The sequence below is a fragment of the Protomyctophum bolini genome, assembly GCF_963924005.1.
Source record: "Protomyctophum bolini genome assembly, chromosome: 22".
Classification (NCBI taxonomy): Eukaryota; Metazoa; Chordata; class Actinopteri; order Myctophiformes; family Myctophidae; genus Protomyctophum; species Protomyctophum bolini.
Genome location: NC_137883.1, coordinates 16,431,017 through 16,451,013, shown reverse-complemented (window position 1 = coordinate 16,451,013; position 19,997 = coordinate 16,431,017). Strand labels below are relative to the sequence as shown.

The 19,997-nt window shown below is 41.0% G+C and overlaps 3 protein-coding genes across 6 annotated transcripts in view; 2 read left to right on the top strand and 1 right to left on the bottom strand.

The window, feature by feature from the left end:
• The window catches only part of sec16a (SEC16 homolog A, endoplasmic reticulum export factor), a 31,772-nt gene extending 27,793 nt beyond the window's left edge, over nucleotides 1-3,979 (top strand). For all 3 annotated transcript variants that reach the window (XM_080756689.1, XM_080756688.1, XM_080756687.1), the window contains 2 exons: nucleotides 1,687-1,758; nucleotides 2,518-3,979. In XM_080756689.1, the coding sequence (XP_080612815.1) occupies nucleotides 1,687-1,758; nucleotides 2,518-2,589 (144 nt within the window). In that variant the 3' untranslated portion in view covers nucleotides 2,590-3,979. The remainder of the gene's footprint in view (nucleotides 1-1,686; nucleotides 1,759-2,517) is intronic.
• Nucleotides 3,980-4,500: 521 nt separating this feature from the next.
• LOC308310020 (uncharacterized protein) lies at nucleotides 4,501-8,401 on the bottom strand. Its single transcript, XM_080756049.1, has 6 exons — nucleotides 7,882-8,401; nucleotides 7,539-7,659; nucleotides 6,349-6,443; nucleotides 6,057-6,156; nucleotides 5,548-5,666; nucleotides 4,501-5,234 (listed from the first exon to the last, which is right to left on the bottom strand). The coding sequence occupies exons 1-6, from the start codon at nucleotides 7,970-7,972 to the stop codon at nucleotides 5,119-5,121; spliced, it is 642 nt and encodes a 213-aa protein (XP_080612175.1). The 5' UTR covers nucleotides 7,973-8,401; the 3' UTR covers nucleotides 4,501-5,118.
• Nucleotides 8,402-8,447: 46 nt separating this feature from the next.
• On the top strand, nucleotides 8,448-13,728 carry rpl28 (ribosomal protein L28). Of its 2 annotated transcripts, XM_080756050.1 has the most exons (5): nucleotides 8,448-8,499; nucleotides 9,508-9,600; nucleotides 11,149-11,272; nucleotides 12,959-13,077; nucleotides 13,588-13,728. In XM_080756050.1, exons 2-5 carry the CDS (start codon nucleotides 9,520-9,522, stop codon nucleotides 13,675-13,677), a joined length of 414 nt encoding a protein of 137 aa, XP_080612176.1. In that variant the 5' UTR covers nucleotides 8,448-8,499; nucleotides 9,508-9,519; the 3' UTR covers nucleotides 13,678-13,728. The 2 variants fall into 2 exon arrangements, with proteins under 2 accessions (XP_080612176.1, XP_080612177.1); XM_080756051.1 differs by lacking the exon at nucleotides 8,448-8,499 and having other exon boundaries at nucleotides 9,508-9,604; nucleotides 11,153-11,272.
• Nucleotides 13,729-19,997: the final 6,269 nt, after the last annotated feature.

Genomic DNA, 19,997 nt, shown 5'->3' with positions numbered 1-19,997 from the left:
TCGTTGAAAATGAAATGAATAGTTTACATAGTACACATAGTACATGCATAAATGTTCCTTCATAATTGGAGGTGGGGGGTGGGGCGGTCACGAGACATGGCCACAGCATTTCCAGGCCACAAACGTTGAGAACCCCTGTTTGCCCTAGAGGATCCAACAACTCCCTGCCATCGTCACTTCATTTGTCTATGCGCAGTGCTTCTCAAAGTGGGGTCCAGGGACCTTCAGGATTCCATGAGGGGGTTCCAAATGGACTTTTAAACAGGTCTGCAACTCTGAGTGTGTACAAATAGAACCAAATTAACCTGTGTCCATTTAGTTCCATTTGTACACTCAAGTTATGGGGGTTCTAGAAATTAAGTTTGAGAATCACTGTAGATTTATGTCACATCATCAGCCAAATATTATTTCATCGGGGTGCATTCATAAATACGCTCTGTGAACCTGCTCTGATTTCACAGCACTCTAGTCAGTAGATGCTCTTTAACTAATGTCGCCATTTTCATCTTTCAAATGGAATTTAATTTATTCCATGTATATAAACATGATTATTACCTTTTTTTTGTTGCATGTAGATGCATGTTATAGTCTAGAGTACCAGACAAGACTCTGAACAACCTGGCTTTACACCATTTTCAATTAAGGCATTTAGCAGATGCTCTTATCCAAAGTGACTTACAAGTGCAGAATCAGAGTAAGCATGAGCCCTAGTCAAGGCATATAGTCACATAAGTAGTAACCGTTTAGTCAAGTGCTTCAAAGAAACTAGGATACCAGTGTAACATCAAACCTAGCATAGCTACTGTAACATGATGTTTGTTCAACAAACATTCTATCTAAATGACAATAACTAAATACAGTACATATTAAAGGACCACAGCACCACTTTCAGCCTATCTTCATTTACCGGTAATTCATGATAAAATACCACCATTCATGATAAAATACCACCATTCTTTTCTACTCAGTCTGTCTCATAGGTGGGCTGTGGGCAGTTCAGAAACCCATCCACCAGTGACATTATCGTTAGGCAGATTATTTTTTAAACAAGATTTAAAAGATATATATATTTTAGATTTATTACCATGAGAACGATGGCTTCCAAATATCGCATTGCAACTTATCAGGAATAGAAAGCCTGCAGTTTCTATTAGCTTGGATTCCCCATCGATGATGTCACTGGTGGACGGGTTTCTGAACTGCCCACAGCCGCCCTCCTCCTATGAGACACACAGTAGGATTATTTTTTTGGCATCGTTTATAGTGTAACTGAGGGTGTGAGAACATCGTTTATAGTGTAACTGAGGGTGTGAGAACATCGTTTATAGTGTAACTGAGGGTGTGAGAACATCGTTTGTAGTGTAACTGAGGGTGTGAGAACATCGTTTATAGTGTAACTGAGGGCGTGAGAACATCGTTTGTAGTGTAACTGAGGGTGTGAGAACATCGTTTATAGTGTAACCGAGGGTGTGAGAACATCGTTTGTAGTGTAACTGAGGGTGTGAGAACATCGTTTATAGTGTAACTGAGGGCGTGAGAACGTGCGTGCAGCCTCAGAACTACCGGGGCGGCGCTACTTGCACCATGGGGCAGAATGTGGAAGCGCTCACCATCGTTCTTCAAGCCACACAAGCACCTGTATGGCCAGGTAACACTGTAACGCTCCACCTGTTGTTTCTTTAACAGAGTCAAGCTGCCCAGGGAGCTCCGCCCCCTGCCGGAGGCGTGACCTTCTATAACCCTGCCCAATTTGCACAGGTAAGGAATCCATCGGAAAATAACACTGACCCCTCGATACCTCACAGAAACCTTGCCCGCTAGGTGTTAGCATAAGCATAGCTAAGCTGTGCCAGCCATAGGCTCCCGTTGTACGAGCCTCCGTTTTCATTTCCGGGTTAGCAGGGAGGAGGGGTTGTTGTGAGGATTAGCGCACACCCTTTCCCTCTCGCCAGAAATGGTTATGTCGGGAGCGATGCAAGACAAAGTCACAAATTAAATCCGAACATCGGATACGTGACGGCTCACCATGGACAGCGCTCGAAGCTTTAGAGATACAGGGCATTGAAAATCCTGCTTTAATGGAGTCTAAATGGAGCTTGATGTAAAGAACCCATAGCTGGTGGGGACGGAGGCATTGCATAGCAACCGGATTAATGTTAAAAGGTAAATTGACAGTCCCTGCTTTCATATATAGAGTATATGGGGGGTACGAACATGTACGTAGTTGGCACCTGCTGTACCCTAGCAGGGGGGGGTACCTACCCTAGAGATAACATGCAAACTCCACACAGGAAGGCTCATGAACCCCACCTGCTTTTAAATCTACAATGGGTTGGTGGGGTTAACATTGCCATATTTTAGTGCCACCAGGAGGCACATTTTTGCAAAGAAAATGTTTACATTCCTCCTGCACATTTTGGCTAATTGGTCCTTAGCCTGAAAAACCTCGAAGACCCCTAGTTTTAAGATATTCCTTTTACATTGCCTAATCTATTAGTTGTGGTTTCCTTTGGCTAGACGAGTGCCGCGACAGGAGGAGTGCGGACAGGTCGACTGGGAGGTCAGAGGCAGTACCCTGTGCTGAAATGAATGAAGCTCCTCTGACAGACAAACTCTAAACAGACTGAATGAATGATATCCTGCCTGGGAGCAAGTGAAGCACATGGACATACAGCTTTCTCTCTGAAGGACCCTTCCTGCACCCCCCCCCCCCCTCATCTAACACAACCCTATATTGGTCATCATCAAACAGCAAAATCATGTTTTCCTTTCATTGGGTATTATCATCATCATTTTTCGACCACAGTCGAGATCGTGGATTTCACAATGCAATTGGGTATTACACATTGCATTTAGTTTTTGTTTTGTTTTGACTGGTAAGGTGTTAGAGGGCTTATTCCTGTCTGTATTGTAAGTATACACAAATAGTATGTTCATATAGACATAACTAGTATACTATACAATAATGCATTTGTGACAACTGGGATTGAGTCCCACCCCCCCTCCCATCTCAGCTGAAGATCTTCCTCGGTCCTAATTGAGTTATCCCTAACTTGTGTCTATGGCCCTAGTTTTACTTTTGTATGACTGTGAATTAAACAAAATGAAAGTGGCACCTATGAAATTCCTATTGTACAATTGTGTACATGCATTTGTGGTTCTTACTGTACGTGTTCCCTTATCAACTGGATATAGCTTTTTGTGTCCAATTTAATAGACTTTAATAGTGCCGTGTCTGCTGTGTTCTCTTCTCCTAAGATATGACCTCCGACCTTTAGGGGGGTCTTAAACGAAGCATCTCGGTGGCACACGGCCCTGGGCGGGGACGACGACGACATGTTTTTGTGGTGTGTGTTTGTTTGTTCATTTACGATATTTATTGTCCATCAGCGAACCTTCACCCTTGTAATCTGTCAGGGTCTTCTCCCAGTTCAGTCTGTTTTCCCTCTGCGAAGCGTTCACGTTCATCCACACAAGGAGTGGTTTACAGAACTGTAGGATACAGGACTAAATCATGTCATTAAAAATAAATATCTGTATATCTGATTGATTGTATTTATGAGTTGTAGTCATAAAAGTGTGTGAAGAGCAACTAATTTTTATCTGATTAGCTTTGATGCAAGTATGATTCATAATAGATGTGTTGGATTCACTTTACAATAATTTGTAATGACCGCTTCTGCAGATAAATAGCCCTTCATCTAAATTGTGAAAAGGTAGGTAAATTGTACTCCATTGCCATTTCCCTGTCATTTTATTTTGCAGACACTTGTTTATTTTCCCTACCAGAGATTTAAACCTTTGTTATCCCATTTCACTTGGCTCTTAATGTTTGTGTAGATTACCAGATCATTTTCAATGGTCCCCAATTTGAAGAGAAACTGTTGATTTTCATGGTGTCTAGAATTCCTCATGTAAGATTGACAAAAATAATTAAAAACATATATATAATAAAGATATTTTTGCGCTCTTTAGCACTTTGAAAGATGTCTTTGGAATTTATTCTTAATGTAATTTTGTAAGTTGGTTCTTGTGTGTGTGTGTGTTCAATACTTTTACTTCTACTCCACTAAGAGGCAAATATTGTACTTTTTACTCTACAATTATTTAAAAGGTTACTAGTTAGTTACAAAACATACATTAACCACTTCAGCTATTACCACTTTTCTAAGTAAATAATTACTGGGAGTTGAAATTGGTGTGCAGACTTTTTTATTCTTACTCTGATTGTGTTTGATCTGGCACCCAGCATACATAGGTAATTGGATGTGCGTTTATACATACCGTGTGAAACAAGTTTTACTTGCAAAAAAGTGTTTCTGCATTGCAGTATTGATAGAAATCGTGTACTCTTTTCAGCACTGCTGGTACAGTGACCATTGGTGTGATGCAAGTGGTCCAGAACCTGGCCACAGTGCCTACAACTGTTTTCCAAACACTGTCGGGACCCATTTGTGGGTCGCAGATACACTTTAACGTGACACATTGTGAGCTTGTAGATCAGCTATTTTCACTAGTTGGGGTTCCAGGATGACATCAATTTCCCCTTTTGGGTCTCGAGCTAAATGGTTTGGAAACCACTGGTCTAGAAAATCCATGCTGTACTAGATTCAGCCCCAGACAGTACTGGAATGTGCAGAACACGGAGTACAGTATGTAGCAAGCACTTTATTAAGGACACAGACATACATGGTTTTTAGTTCTTATAAATGTAATCTCTAGACCCATTTGTACCTATGTTGAATATAAAACATTTGATAGCCAGTCTGTTTATTCAAGACACAATCAAACTGACTTGATTTCAAGATGATCCAATCTGAGCAAAATTGCTCATGAGATTACTTAATCCACATTGTCAGGGCCTCCTTGATTCTGACTTGGATTCTAATTAAGACTAGATTGACACTTGACAGAATGCTCAATAGAAAACAACTTAAAATACTTGTTCAAATAATTATAATATTTCAGTGCAGTGATTGCTGTTATTCTTTGTTAGCAGCAAGCTGCCTTTATTTGTGCTTCTATTTCATGCCGTCAACAGTTTTTATCATTCAGGAGGATGTAGCGATTTCTGAGTCCACTTAAGCACATATGTCCTTCGGCTTCGCATTAAACTGCTCACTGCAGGCTGCTCAGTGCTTCTTGTGCTTTCTGAACAGCAGTCTTCAGCATGGCGTTGGTTTGGTCTGAAACCATCTGTAGGAGAACATCACGATCCATCTCCAGTAACATACCTGAGGAGAAAACACAATCCAAGAACCGTTCAACCTTCAACAGAAAGGTTTGTGGAAATCCCAATGATCAAAGAGCACTGATAGTTTCTAATGGTTGTTATTATCTCAAAATAATTATTGATGTAACACTTTTCTAAATAAATATGCACATTTATGTACATGCCGACAACATCTAAAGGCATAAGGAAACTAAATCACAATTAAATGTTTATTTTTTTGTGGTGGAGTATTGCAAATATATGGGTCCTAGTGGGATATGAACGATCAAATCTTTTATTTTATTTTGAATAACAACTATGGAGTGTAAACTAACCAGTAATGTCATTTGTATGTACTGGATCCAGCTCCTCCACCAATGAGAAGAGCTTCTCACCAAGTCGATCTGTAACCTCATCAACATCTGATGAGTCACTGATGTCCTCCACGTTCTGCCTGAAAAATATATATTACATCATCACTTCAATTAATTTGCGGAACAGTTAATCAAACTTATTGACTTAATCAATTGTAAAAAAGAAAATCGATAATAGATAATTTCAAGAAATAATTGATGACTAATCATTCACTATTTTGGGCATTACGCATTATAGGCAAAATAGCCAAGCTTGTAGATAGTTTAGGCTATTTTCACTATTTTTGTATGACACCATTTGTGCGCAGAATAATAAATAATAAACGCTTAAGTAGTTAATAATTTTGTTGATATATATAAAACATTTAAAAAATATCTGCATATCAATCAATCAATTACTTGACCTTGCAGCACATCTCTTGATTAGTCAGTTATTTTGATAGGATAAACATGATCAATGAGTTACATACTCATTGAGGGTCTTCAGGGCCACCATCACCTGCTCTTCCAAGAGTGTGGGGTCTGAAAACAGGTTCAGAACTACATCTTTGTCCTGCTCCAGCAACATACCTGTAGTAAAGAGTGTATTTGTTAATATTATACACAGACACAGTGTGCTGCAGAACTGCAGCCAACTACTACTTCTAAAAATAATAACTGTATGGGCTGTGTGTGTGTGTGTGTGTGTGTGTGTGTGTGTGTGTGTGTGTGTGTGTGTGTGTGTGTGTGTGTGTGTCACCTATGGGAGTTCACAATTCTTACCAGTAATTTTCTGTGAATGACCAGTGTTGTACACATCCACAAGCTCAAATAACTGCTCTCCCAGTGAATCTTCATCCTCGTTGCAAGTCACCTTGCTGTGAAAATGTAAATATATACTATGGTACATAGTACTACATACAGTATATTCATTCACTTTGATATATGGTGCATTTATATAGCGCCTTTATCCAAGGCGCTTCACATAGGTTGTGCATTACATTCAGACACACATTCATACACCGATGGCGGAGGAAACCATGCAAGGCACAAACCAGCACATCGGGAGCAATTAGGGGTTCAGAGTCTGTTAGTCATTCAGTATGAATGTAAACTGACGTTGAGCCTTGCCATGGATTTCCTGCACATAAGCCTAACTGTGGACTGACACTCAAATGACCCTATGTGTAAGCAAAGCAATTCAACTCATGATGAAGATGATGACGCAATATGATGCCTACAGTATGACACTATGGCACATTAGTCCACTAACACAGTGGTTCTCAAACTTTTTATATTCAAGGACCAACATGAGTAAGTTTTCACTAAAGCAGTAGTTTATTATTAGGCCACAACGTTCCGATCTATTACGACTTTCATCAGGTATCTGCTATTTTCCAGGACACTCATAGGTCTCGTAGGTTCCATTTGTACACTCTCAGAGTTACAGACCTGTAATGGTCCATTTTTACCACCTTCAAGGGGTAACAGGTATGGTCGCCCCAATTCCATCTCACCCCAGCTTTTTTCTGCCGACCTCACGACCGACAGCTCGGTGCGGCAGTTCTTGTATTCTTTATTTTGTTTTACTGAGAATAAGGTTAGAAATAAGTTTAGGGTTAGGCATAGTTTTACTGGGGTTAAGTTTAGGAATAGGGTTAGGTTTAGGCATAGTTTTACTGGGGTTAAGTTTAGGAATAGGGTTAGGTTTAGGCATAGTTTTACTGAGGTTAAGGTTAGGAATACCAGGCCGTGCTGTTCCGCCGGCTGTACGCCCGGGGCGAGTTGTTATGTATTCCTTCAAGGAACCCCCCCAAGGGTCGCTTTGAGAAGAAACACTGCGCTAGTATACATTTAGGTAACGATAATGTTACCAGAAACATACAAAGAGACAGTTTGCTCATTTGTATGTCCGTGGCAAAATATAAATTTGACAACAATGTTCACAGCAAGCCCTTAAACAATCTACTTACCTAGTGAGTTGATGTGGCTGCAGGTGCAGGGCAGTGAGGGCTTTGGTCAAAGCCCCAGTCATCAGGGCCTCATCCTGCAACATCTGACTCAGAACAGCAGGGGGCAGCTCTAGCAACATGCCTGAAACACACACACACACACACACACACACACACGGTGTTCATTTAATATTTAGTAGCTCAGAGAGGGCACAAATGACACCAAATAAGGATTAAGGATCCATTTGGTTTCATTTGGAGATGTTGGACACACTCTGACACATTAACACAGGCGACAGGGGTTGTGTCGTCTCTGATAAACAACTTAATTTCGTACCTTCACTAGTCATTCACAACAATTTACCTGTAAGCTTCCCTGCGATTTCTGCATGCTTCGGGTAAATCCGATGATACAGTTGTTCACCAAGAGTCTCCAGATCTTCGTCTTCTTCCATATCGGGACTAACGTGATCTTCGGTGGTGTCACTGACACCCTATCCACTGGATGTGAATTTCAGCATTATCAATTACCCCATCCTATCTCCAACAGCACAACTGTTTACACAGAATGGACAAACCATTTGTTGCATGTGGAATAATTATAATGCATTGTCCTCTACAATAGCCTACTGTCTCGATTAATTGAATACACAGGACCTCAATGGAAATAAGCTTTTGGCGTATCCGTCTGTATCAATCTGTTTCTGTATCTTTTTTTTCCCTTTTACAAACTTAATAAAGTATTCAATCAATCGATCAAAAAAAGGCTAACAGTGGCCATGTTTTCACCATATAGTTATATTAATAGTTACATTAGATTCGTTTTAATAATTATATAAAGATATGGGGTCTATAGTTCCATTCTTCCCAAAATAAATTAGGATGTAAACAATGGTCGCGCATCGATGACGCACATCCTTATTGCTAAATATGACGATGCTTCCGTTTCCGGGCCTTTTCGATCCTTCTCCTCTGCTGAAAGGTAACGTGGTCGCGTCTCGTGCACAAAAACCTTCACGAAATCACAACTTGTATATGTCCCATTTGTCACACAGCTCGTTAGAAGAACTTTATTATCGTCGCGTAGTTTATTTTGCATCCAGTGTTACGTTTCCCGTGGTGTTCTAGCGTGGCATTAATGTAAAAATAAAGGCTTTGCACATGTAGGCCTCGTCGGTGCTCGTATGCGAAGCTAGCGCTCATTAGCTTCGTCGGGGCTGAACTTGACGAGACAACGTTTGAGTGTTAAAAGAAAGTATTTTAATGTTTATAATGTGGATTGAAACGTTTTAAGTTGACCGTAGACCTGAATTAGTTGAAGGCGACTGTAGTGCTGACTTTGTTTTCGGTGTGTTGTGAGTTTGCGAGCTCTGTTTTCACTTGTTATGGATTGTTGAATCATGACATCTTTAGTGAGTGTCATTCACAGTATGCATACACGTATAATTATTCATGTCTACTGTGGCCATTTTCAATTTGGTTAATGGGGCTACATTTAAATCATTAAAGTACAAACGTTTGGTGTGACATGTTACATGCTCCACTAACACGATATTATACTACTTAAAAACATAATACAAATCTTAAGGCTGATCGGTTGTAAGTCTAAAATATAATGCAGGTTAAAAGTATCAAAGTAAAGGTAGAACCTTTAGCAGTAATGCTTTTGATGAAAAAGCTTGCATGTGGATGACTATTTTCAGTGACTCATCAATATAATGAAATGACAGTTTTGAGTGCAGTGTGTGACTTGTTTGCTGTCAATAGTCTTGTCAATGATGCTACCAAATACAAATGTCTGAACTTATGAGGTTCCAGTGATTCTATTTTATTTATACTGAGACAAGACTTTGCAGCCCAGTCCTGTCATAATTGGTCAGAGCTCTGATAGTGAAGAGAGGTCCATGATGTGACTTTGAAGTACATGGTGTAGTTAATAAGAAACTTTTAATGTTTTGGTTTTTTATTTAATTGACACCGTTATGTCCAGGTTTCGTCCAAGATGTCGGCTCATTTGCAGTGGATGGTGATTAGGAACTGCTCCAGTTACCTGCTCAAGAGGAACGGACAGACTTACAGCACCGTACGTATACATGTAGAGTAGACAGACATACTACAGCATTACTGTATATACATGATGTAGACGGTAGGGCTGACCCAAAAAAGATTAATCGATGTTCAATCGATACGCACAGGAATCGCCTCGCAGCACCTCGCAACGCCGCCTCCTCTCACTCGTGGTAACAAGAAGGAAGTCAACACACAGAAGAAATCTAAAGTGTGGTTGCATTTTAGAATATGCCAAGACAACAAAGAACAAGTAGTGTGTCAAATATGTGACAAGAAATTGGCGTATCACAAGTCCACGACGAGTTTGAAAAATCACTTGGAACAAGTATAATAAACGAAACGTGCTTCGGAGGTGAAACATAATACCCCATGGCTAATGTAAGGTTAGACACGTGGCTAATTGTTATCATTATGTTTTAGGTGCATGCGATAAATCTGGATGGTTCATCTGTAGCCTACTGTAATTCTGCAAACTGTTAATACATATTTCAATCAATCAAACTCACAGCAGCAATTGCGAGGCGCACGCATGCGGCTCGCGGAGCAAAGGAGGAATTGAGGGATTAAACACAATAGTATCAGTGCAACACTACAGAAAATATGAACAGAGGCATTACTTCTCTTAACATGAGTAAACGAAAACAAAGTGCAGCATTACTTTTTTTTTTTTACATAAATAAAACAAAGTGCAGGCCTGTGTGCTCACTGTGCTGTGCCTTCATTTGTGGCTAAATACCGTATTAAATGACGCTTTATTTACGGCAAGAGGAGAAGAAAAAATAAAGAGTTCATTCATGTTACGGTCGGGTGGTGTTTTTTTCGTGTTTTCACATCTGAGTTTCAATCTGAAGAGAAGCAAAATGCCTTTCGTTTACAATTTCTGGATTATATAATTATATTTTTATTTGAGAGGTAATGTTTTATTTTATGTTTACTTGTTACGGTCGGATGTTTTATTGTAAGCCTAATTATTTGTGCGTCACTGCTTTCATGAAGGCTGCTACAATTGGTCGAAAGCAACAATTGTTGCTTATCATTTAAAATAAATTAGACCAATCCAAGGCTCCAAGCATGCGTTTTCTCTGCTATATCGTTGTTTAAGCCAAATTAATTGTGAGTCACTGCTCGCATCGCGCCTCGCATCGCGTATCACACCCCCCCCTCCCCGTTGCGCTTCGAAGCGTCGACGATCGAAAGAAATTTATTTCGAAGCGTCGATCATCAAAAACGTGATCGAAGGTCAGCCCTAGTAGACAGACATACAGCAGTCTACATATACATGTATAAAGCTAGGCCTACAGCACTATACATGTAGACAGACTTATAGCAGTCATGTTGTAGATGGACATATAGCCCTCTACATATACACTCTACCGTGCGTGTACCCAAACCCACAGCAATGTACTGCATAGTGTACTAACAGGCTTGTCCATGTGCCTAATTCTTAACCCTGTCTGATTAAATGATTTCTGGATACTGTTGATTTAAATGAAAATGTGATTTAGATGAAAGGGTGCATTTGGTTTAATGCATGCGTTTTATGCATCCATCTCTACAACAGGAAGCCAACAACTTGAAGTCCAAGAACTCCTTCCGCTTCAATGGACTGGTGCACAAGAAGACTGTTGGAGTGCAGCCTGCAGCTGATGGCAAGGGTGTTGTCGTCGTGTTGAAGAAACGTGCAGGTAAATATCAAACAGCCCTGTAATATTGTATGATTCACAAATAATCAGTGGCAATACATGTTAGAAATGACGAGAATTCAGTTGCTCTGCCATACATTATTTAAATCAAATGTCAACCATTGGAATTCTTTAAATGCACTGCTTGCACTAGTTACTTTGCAAAGGCTGGAAATGCCCTGTGTTCTTGGACCAGGATCAGACTCATTTCTGTCCCGTTCTTTTCAGAATTATGTCATATTGAAAATCTATCGGTGCTTCTCAAACCTTTTAGCCCATGACCCAAAAGAGTAATCTAATGTCTCCCCAGTACCCAACCAAATGAAAATGGCAGATCTACAAGTGCACAATGCATTGTTCTGCAATGCGTTGTGACCTATAAAACGGCCTTTGTAATCTACCTAAAACCGTCCGAAATCATCGCGTGCACGCTCTCGCACGCACACCACGCGGTCTTTATGTGCATCGCTGCGTAATATTGGATATTTGGGGCTTGATTAGAGCTTAATTTGATTTATTAGTTATTAAAATAAACGATGATGGCTTAGCATCCCGGACATCTGACTGTAACACAGTGAAGAGCGGATGTTGTAATCCATTGAACCGGAAATGCCAGATTCACTCCATTTGGTCAAAATCGGCATAATGGTGAATTTACCGCCACCACCAGGACTGGGTATAATACTATAGGATTACAGTGTTAAAATGAGATATAGTATTGGCATTAAAATGATGAATTAAACATGAATAGTGCAGGTAGAAGGCACAATCCACTGTTAATAAGGGTGGCCATCAGAGGGTTAATCACTTGCATGTTCCTGTTGTAGTATAGAATAGGAAATGGATTGTTACAATTATGTGCATCTTGTAACATTTCCCTGCATGATTGAATTTAATATTTGCCTGTTAAAAACAAAAGGAGGAAGTGTTCAAATCACAGAGTGCACCTTTTCTAGCCTGGTTAATAAACCAGACTAATATCGCACGGACCGCGGGATATTAGTCTGGGGAGGCTCAGCTTGGATTTCATTTCCAGGGCGGCGGGTTGAAACATTTTCTCTTTAACGCAATTGGTCAGAGCTACTGTCAGTCAAAGGTCTCAAGCATTGAAAGTCACTGTACCAAAGCCCGCCCATATTGCATACCGTGTCCCCATTGGCCGCCCCATTTCTCTGGTGTAGGAAATAGGCGTACAATTGAGCCTCTCCAGACCGTAATCCGCTGGCAGGCAATTATTTTTTTGCCAACGGCTGATTCGGTCTGGTTTATTAACCAGGCTACACCTTTTCTATTGACTGGTTTTCCAATCGTACTGTGACAAATATAATGGTGTCCCTTGTTGCGAATGCAGTGAGCACTAACTATGAGACCTAGCAGATCATGTCTGTCTGTCTGTCCCGCTGTTACGTCACCATGACTCAGCCATAACCATATAAGGAGTCCCCAAAGCAGCTATACGTCCAAAACCCAAATATGTACGAGCTGCGTTCGCTTATCGTGTTTGCGCGTCTTACTTGTAATGCTCTAGTTATCCATTATACTGTTTGGGTTAATCTGGTTTGGAGTTTTGTATTTATTTCAATGAGTGATTAGTTTGCTTTAGGTTTCTGAGTCCCATAGTATAATCTTTCTAAATACAATTACTCATAACGAGTCTACTGACACAATCTTAACTTTTTTTTTGTACAGGTCTGCGCAAACCAGCCAAGCAATATGAGAAGATCACGATCAACAAGAACTCCCGTGCCACCCTGTGCAGCATCAGGCACATCATCAGCAAGAACAAGTACAGGAAGGACCTGCGCATGGTAGGCTGCTGCTCATAACCTTAGAGTATATATGAATAGAGACTGCACCCGGAGGAAACCCTGAGGGGAAATGGACATGGTGGCCAAATTTGGTATTGGCCAAACTCATGAACGCACTCGTCCGTTGACTATCATTGTGCACGTTCATGATGACACGTGGACACTGTTTCAGTGCAATGATGGTCTGTTAATTAAAACCCCTTTTGGTATTAGCATCATGTTATGCTTTAGCTATTGAAAAATAGCAGATCTACAAGCTCATAGCGCACGCTATGAGCTTGTAGATCTGCTATTTTAAAAAAAAATCGAAGAACGACTGACATAGAAATATAGCTTTTTCAGAAAACTGTCAGGATGTAGAAGACATTTTTAGAATCTGATCTCGGGTCAGAATGGGTTAAGATTATAGTGTCACGTATGATAATATTCTTGCTGTTCCTTTTTGGTCATGGAATGTGGAAGCAGTCAGAATTCTAACAAAGTTAAATTTTGTTTTTCCGTCTCCCTCAGGCTGCTCTGCGTCGTGCCAGTGCCATCCTGAAGAGTCAGAAGCCTGTTGTGGTGAAGAAGAAGCGCACCAGGGCTACCAAGAGCGCATAATGGTCAAATTTATTTGGTAAACTAAATAAAAAAAAAAAGTTTGGAAAAAAACATTGATTTTGTCACAAATCTTTCCCCCCCTGAATGATGCGCTTCTGTTAAAACATTTTAATTCATTGGTTTGGGTCATCTTAACAATGGCATTGAAATGTATGAAATCCTGCACCTGTCCTGAATATAGGCATTGAGATGTGCACACAATCTTCTCAGATTTAAATGTATGAACTTAATGAGAATCATTAACTACTGTAACCAGAATCAGAATCAGAAGAATCAGAATATCTTTATTGTCATTGTACGAGACAACGAAATTGAATTGCAAACCAGATCAGTGCATTTAAAACAAAATACATAATACTCTATATAAAAACACAAAAAAACGCATATTGCACAGTAAGTCCTTTTAGTTCATAAAGTGTCGAGTGTCAGAGTTCAAGTGTCAGTGTTTAGAGCTATGACTGCTCTGGGGTAGAAACTGTCCTTCAGTCTATTAGTCCTGGTCTTGATGACCCTATAGCGCCTCCCTGAGGGCATGAGCTGCAGCAGGTGGTGACCTGGGTGGGATGGGTCCTTGAGGATACTGTTGGCTCTCCTGCTACAATGTCTCTTGTAGAGGTCCTCCAGAGATGGAAGGGGACATGCCATGATCCTCTGGGCAGTATTTATGACCCCCTGAAGGGACTTTCTTTCTGCCGCCGTGCAGCTGCAGAACCACAGGGAGATGCCGTAGATCAGTACCGACTCAATGGCACATCGGTAGGACACGAGCACACTCTCCATTAAGTCCATTTTCCTCAGCACTCTGAGAAAGTACAGTCGCTGTTGACCTTTCTTCTGGAGCGCAGTGGTGTTAATTTTCCAGGTCATGTTGTCCGAGATGTTCATGCCCAGGAACTTGAAGTCTGAGACCCTTTCCACCTCCTCTCCATTGATGTGGATAGGCTGGATAGGCTGGATATTCTTCCTCCTGAAGTCTACCATCAGCTCCTTGGTGAGAATAATAGTGATTATAAATTATAAAACCTATGGTTCTGTTAGAGACCAAAGGGTTCCAAACCTTTCAGGTTGTGAAATGTGCAATTATTGTATGTTTATTGTTTTACAGTTTAATAAGGGAAACATAATTTTGAAACTATGTAAATCTAACTTTAAAGGGATAGTTCAGTTTTTCATCTTGAAATACCGGTACTTACTATAGTGGTTGCAAGTGTATTTATTGATTTCCTTAGTCCTGTGGTGGGAATAATGCAAAACTATGTGGTAGAAATGGGTCATGATGTTTGTTTTGTGAATTAATTTACTTTTAATGCGTGGCCCCCTGTGCCCCCCACAAAATGACCGGAATTACTTAATATTTCACCAAAACTAGAGCAGAACTCCCACCAGGGAGTATCGATGAATACAGTTGCAACAGTTCAAAATAATGAATATTATCGAACTACTAGACTAGAGGGTTGCTGTAGCCACCGGAGTGGGTGAGGTCTATGGAAGGAACCTGGAACTAGGCTAGGGTTACTACACGTGCCAAGATACTGCAGTACCAGTAAGACGCCCTGAGGGCGAGAAGTGAGCATGCATCCGCCTGGATGATGGCAGACTGCTGGGCGAGCGCTGGCACTTTGGCATGGGGGTTCAGATCAACATGTGAAATTAATTCTGTACTGACCATATACAGTGTACACAGGTCAGATCAACATATGGAATGTCCGAACAGGTCAGCTACAGCCTCCATATATGGAGATCTAAGTGTGGCAGCGGGGCCAGTGTCTTGAGTGTACATAGTTTGATGAGGGCCCAGGTAGGGCCGGGCCTGTTGAGAACTCTTCGCCGGCTGCACTAATAACTTTGGGGCGTCTAGAGTTTGAGTGGACAGGTATCAGTCAAAAGGGAGACGTCGAAAGAGAAAGAATAATATATGTAATGTCTGAACAGGTCAGCTCCATATATGGAGATCTAAGGGTTTGAGTCAGATTACATCAGGGATCTCCATATAATAAAAAGACACAACGTATCTACATATTTATTTACAAATGGTAGCCTATATCTATCCAAACATAAGGCGCATGAGCATAGCAGCTGGTATCTGTTCACATTAGTGCAAGAAGATTATCATTGGAAGTACATGAGGTTAAAGTGCAGTGTACCAGCAAGTGTGCCGTGATGCATATTAAAGAAAAATCTTTAATGTTATTTGTTCAACAAAGGCATATCATTTTCTAATGTAGACCGAGAGGAGTAGAAGCCACAGTCCGATCTGCAGTTAGAAACTGTGCCCAGTGTTCTGGAAACATTGATGGATTTGTTTTAAAGCCCACTGGCAGCTTTCCACCTCTGGTTAGAGTGGATCAAGTCTCCTGTGTCATTTCTGCCATGAAGCACAGTGCTCTCACGAAGGATTTCTGGATCTTCCTGAAGGGGATGTTCTGGTGACTGAAGATGTGGAAGATTTCTTCCTCTTTGAAAGGCTCAGTGCTATGGACAGTATGAGTCAATTTAGACCAGTGCTGGTGTTTCTGCCCCTGGCTCTGCTGGTTCTAGGAAGCCAGTGCTTTGAACTGCAGGATACCATTCACGCTTTAATACAAGAGAATATCCACCTTCATGACCAACTGGAGAACCTCACCCAAGCCCTCAGAGAACTGAAACGATTGCTCTGGCAACACTCAAATGGTACTTTGTTTCTATTGTTGAGAACAAAATATTTTAAATTAAACTTTCGAGCCACCCATGACATATACTTTTGATTGCTGCTTTACTTTTGATTTAGACTGTTGTCTATTCATTTTCTGCCTTTACTTAATATAGAAATAGAGGATGTGTTAATGTTTTAACTTATTTTTCTCTTTTAACACCATTTTGTGTATTTGGGTTCAGACGAAGATCATCATGATCATGACCATCATGATGATGACGTTCACCACCTGAGAGATGAATGGTCAGCACATGGTGAGGATATCTTACATCTCTTACTAATAATGATATATTTACATTGAATTAACCTTAAAGGGGTTTGAAACCTTTAGGCTGGTTTTGTAGTGTGTTTAAAGGGAATAAACAATCTGCACAATTTCTTTTGTACTCCTGAGTATATTGAATGGATACACTCTTTTGAGTATAATGGATGGCAGGTTTAAAGTGGTCAATAAAGACACCAGCTGTTAAGCATCCTTAGGCATCTGATGCACTGAGTGTCACATCATGGTTCAAAATGTGACACAGAGGCCATGCCATTAGTTGCCATTGATTTTAAGCAGATATAGACTAGAGTTGATGTTATACACATTGGCACTAGAGGGTCATGGGTTAATGAAATGTTTTCTGTTCATAGTCTCTTCCACAGAAACACCATATTCATCTATATTTATTTATTTATGGATTAGTATAGGTTTAGGCTTCTGGTGTAGATTAAATAGTGCACAGTTATTAATTATCTTATTTCTTCCTCTCACAGGTATCAGTGCAGAAGCTCAAGTTCTGTTGGAGCGTGTGCTATGTGAACATGACCCCCACAACTCAGCTAGTCCCCTCCATGAAGACACAACACTCTTTCTGTTTGCATTACCATATATCACCTTGTACCTGGTGGGCTATTTGTAAAAACTACATTAGCCAGGTTTCCACTGAAGAGCTAAACAGGTCTATAGGCCTACTAGGATACTATACTTGTTGACCATGACTTGATTTATCCCCCAAAGATAGATCCATTGAGAAGATGATTTTAATCTTGTTATAATAAACATTAGCACAATCTCTCACAATCCCTGTTCAGCGATGCAGTGGGTAAAGTTGTTATTGACTGGGATAGATTGGACAAATTGATCTGTCCACCAATGCTTTGCTGACAAATCTCCACTGGGATGTCTGCTGAACTGGAATGGAGGTCGATAGTGGAACTAGAGTCGAGTCGTATAGTTTAATGATGGCAATAATATCTGAGCTTTGTTTATTCTAGCTACTCCACTTATTCAACACACATTTCAGAATCTGCTTTTACTTGTACTAAATGTTATAGCTGGATACCATACCGGTAGCTGTTCTAAATGGTCAACCAGCAGTATATTCCAGTATATTTTCGGGGGAAATATTTGCACTGGTGTTTTCATTTCAATAAGCTACACTGCTAAACATGTATTTAAATAAAGAGGAAATAATAATCATGACCGTTTTCTGAAAAACCCCATGTTTCTATAATAAGTGGTTCTCAAACTATTTCATGTCAAGGAGCCCCAGAGTTTTCTGTATTTGGCCGCCGACCCCCATCTGAAAAGATTTGAGTTGAAAACGTTCGCTCTGAAAGAATATAATTATATTCCAAGATTTGCGACACATCTTCACAATTTTTGGGTTATTTTTCATCTATATCACTAGATATATGGACATACAGTATGATTGTTTTTATTGAGTCTGTAAATATCTTCTGTCATATACTCATATTGTATCTTGGATGAGAAAAATTAGCAAATTGCGGACAACTTTAAAGCAGCACAGAAATTCCCCATGATTGTGTGCCTCAGTGGACCAACGGATAAGTCAAATGATATCCGTAGTATACCTAGTAGAAGTGTGCTGGTTCAAACCCCGACATACTCAAATCTTTACTGACACTTTGCATTCCACACTAACATCAACTAGCACAGAAAAGCTGTGTTGTAGTAACCAGCAGTTAGCTCAGTGTGATGAGTGGCTGTGTTTGTGATCCACAGGTCCAGGGTTCAAATCCCACATTAGTCATGTGGCTCTGTGACACTTTGCTTTGCACACTGACTTTCTTGAATAAAAAATAAAAACTCAAAAGCACCAGGAGACATCTGCTGAATGCCCCAAGGTGCCTTGGCTCAATGGTGTGGAGCGCTTGACCCGTTGCCTCTGCTTCAGACAGTTGGCCGGTTCAAGTCCCATGTCATGACATCAAGGTTCTGGGAAGGACCATCGGGAGACGGTGCTCTCTCCCCCTGTTTCCTGAAAAGTAACGGTTGGGGGTTATGCCGTACGATATAGGCTATAGCCCACGGTCCAAAATGATGAGAAACGAGGATAACTTTTTTTTTCCAAAATTTCAAAAAACATATAACCCATCGTTTTCTTTCATTTATTCAAATTGCGGAAATTGCGGAAATGGAAATTGCGGAAATTGAAATTGCGGAATTGCGGAAATGGTAATTGCGGAAATTCAGTCCATCAGAGCATGCCACGTCACCGCACTCCTGAACACAGGAGCAAACCTGTTGTACAGGCATCCACTTCGCTATGCAGACTGGTCTCTACACCCAGAAGTACACCCAGATCTGGAGCAAGTTCGGGACTCCCATGCAGACTCCCACCTGTTCGCCTCAGAAGAGAACGCGAAGTGCCCGCTCTTCTTCTCAATGAGCATGGGACCATATGGGACTGGATGCCCTGGCCCATCGATGGCCCAAAACCCTGCTCTACACCTTCCCCCCGCTGACCCTCATCCCACCCACCAGAGTGAGGACTCAGTTCTATATAGTTAAAGAACTGGATGGATGGATGGAGGGATGGATGGATTGATGAGGATGCTAGGTGGATGGATGCATAAGGCTATGTATGGCAGCAGGGCTTATCTTAACAAATAAATCACATACATTACCTCTTTAACGGTACCAAATGGACCCCTTAGGGCTTAGGCCTAAAGGGGTCTGTTTGTAGACATTAACCACATGAACCCTAGCGTTCCTTTTCTGGGGTGAACATTCAGCAACAACAGCAAGCTTGTAGATCAGCTTCTCTTCTACAAGAAAGGTATTTTTTTGCATCAAAATATACATCAAATAAATAACACTATTTTTCTAAATCATTATTCAGTGACAGTTACACACCTCCTCTCCGCCAGGGGGCGGAAACCATCAAAGGCAACAGTTCTTGGATCGTTCGCTGCACATGCGTGAACGTTTTCCCCTCTTCCTCCCCCGCTTGACCGCTTCCTCCAGGAAGTGATAGCGGCGCGGTGGTTAACGGTTTCCCCCTAAGTTTCCCCCCCCCATGGTGGAGTCAGTGAGATTAAAATAAAGCTCGTGGTAAAAAACATTCCAATAATGTCTCCTAAAGGAGGTAAAAATCGTCACGTGGAGTCTGTACGGCTGAAGATACAGGAACACATGGCGTCGGTGGGAGAGGACATCCTGCGTGTTTTGGACAAACTGCAGCCGCGTGGCGGCGCTACTGCTGCTGCTGATGTATTTGTTAATGTCAGAGTGTTCGTGTTGGAGCGCCTCAGTGCGGTGGGAGAGGTCATATTCAGCCTCTTCCGGAGAGAGATGGAGACGCTGATTCTGCGGGAGAAACGGAACAAAATGCTGGAC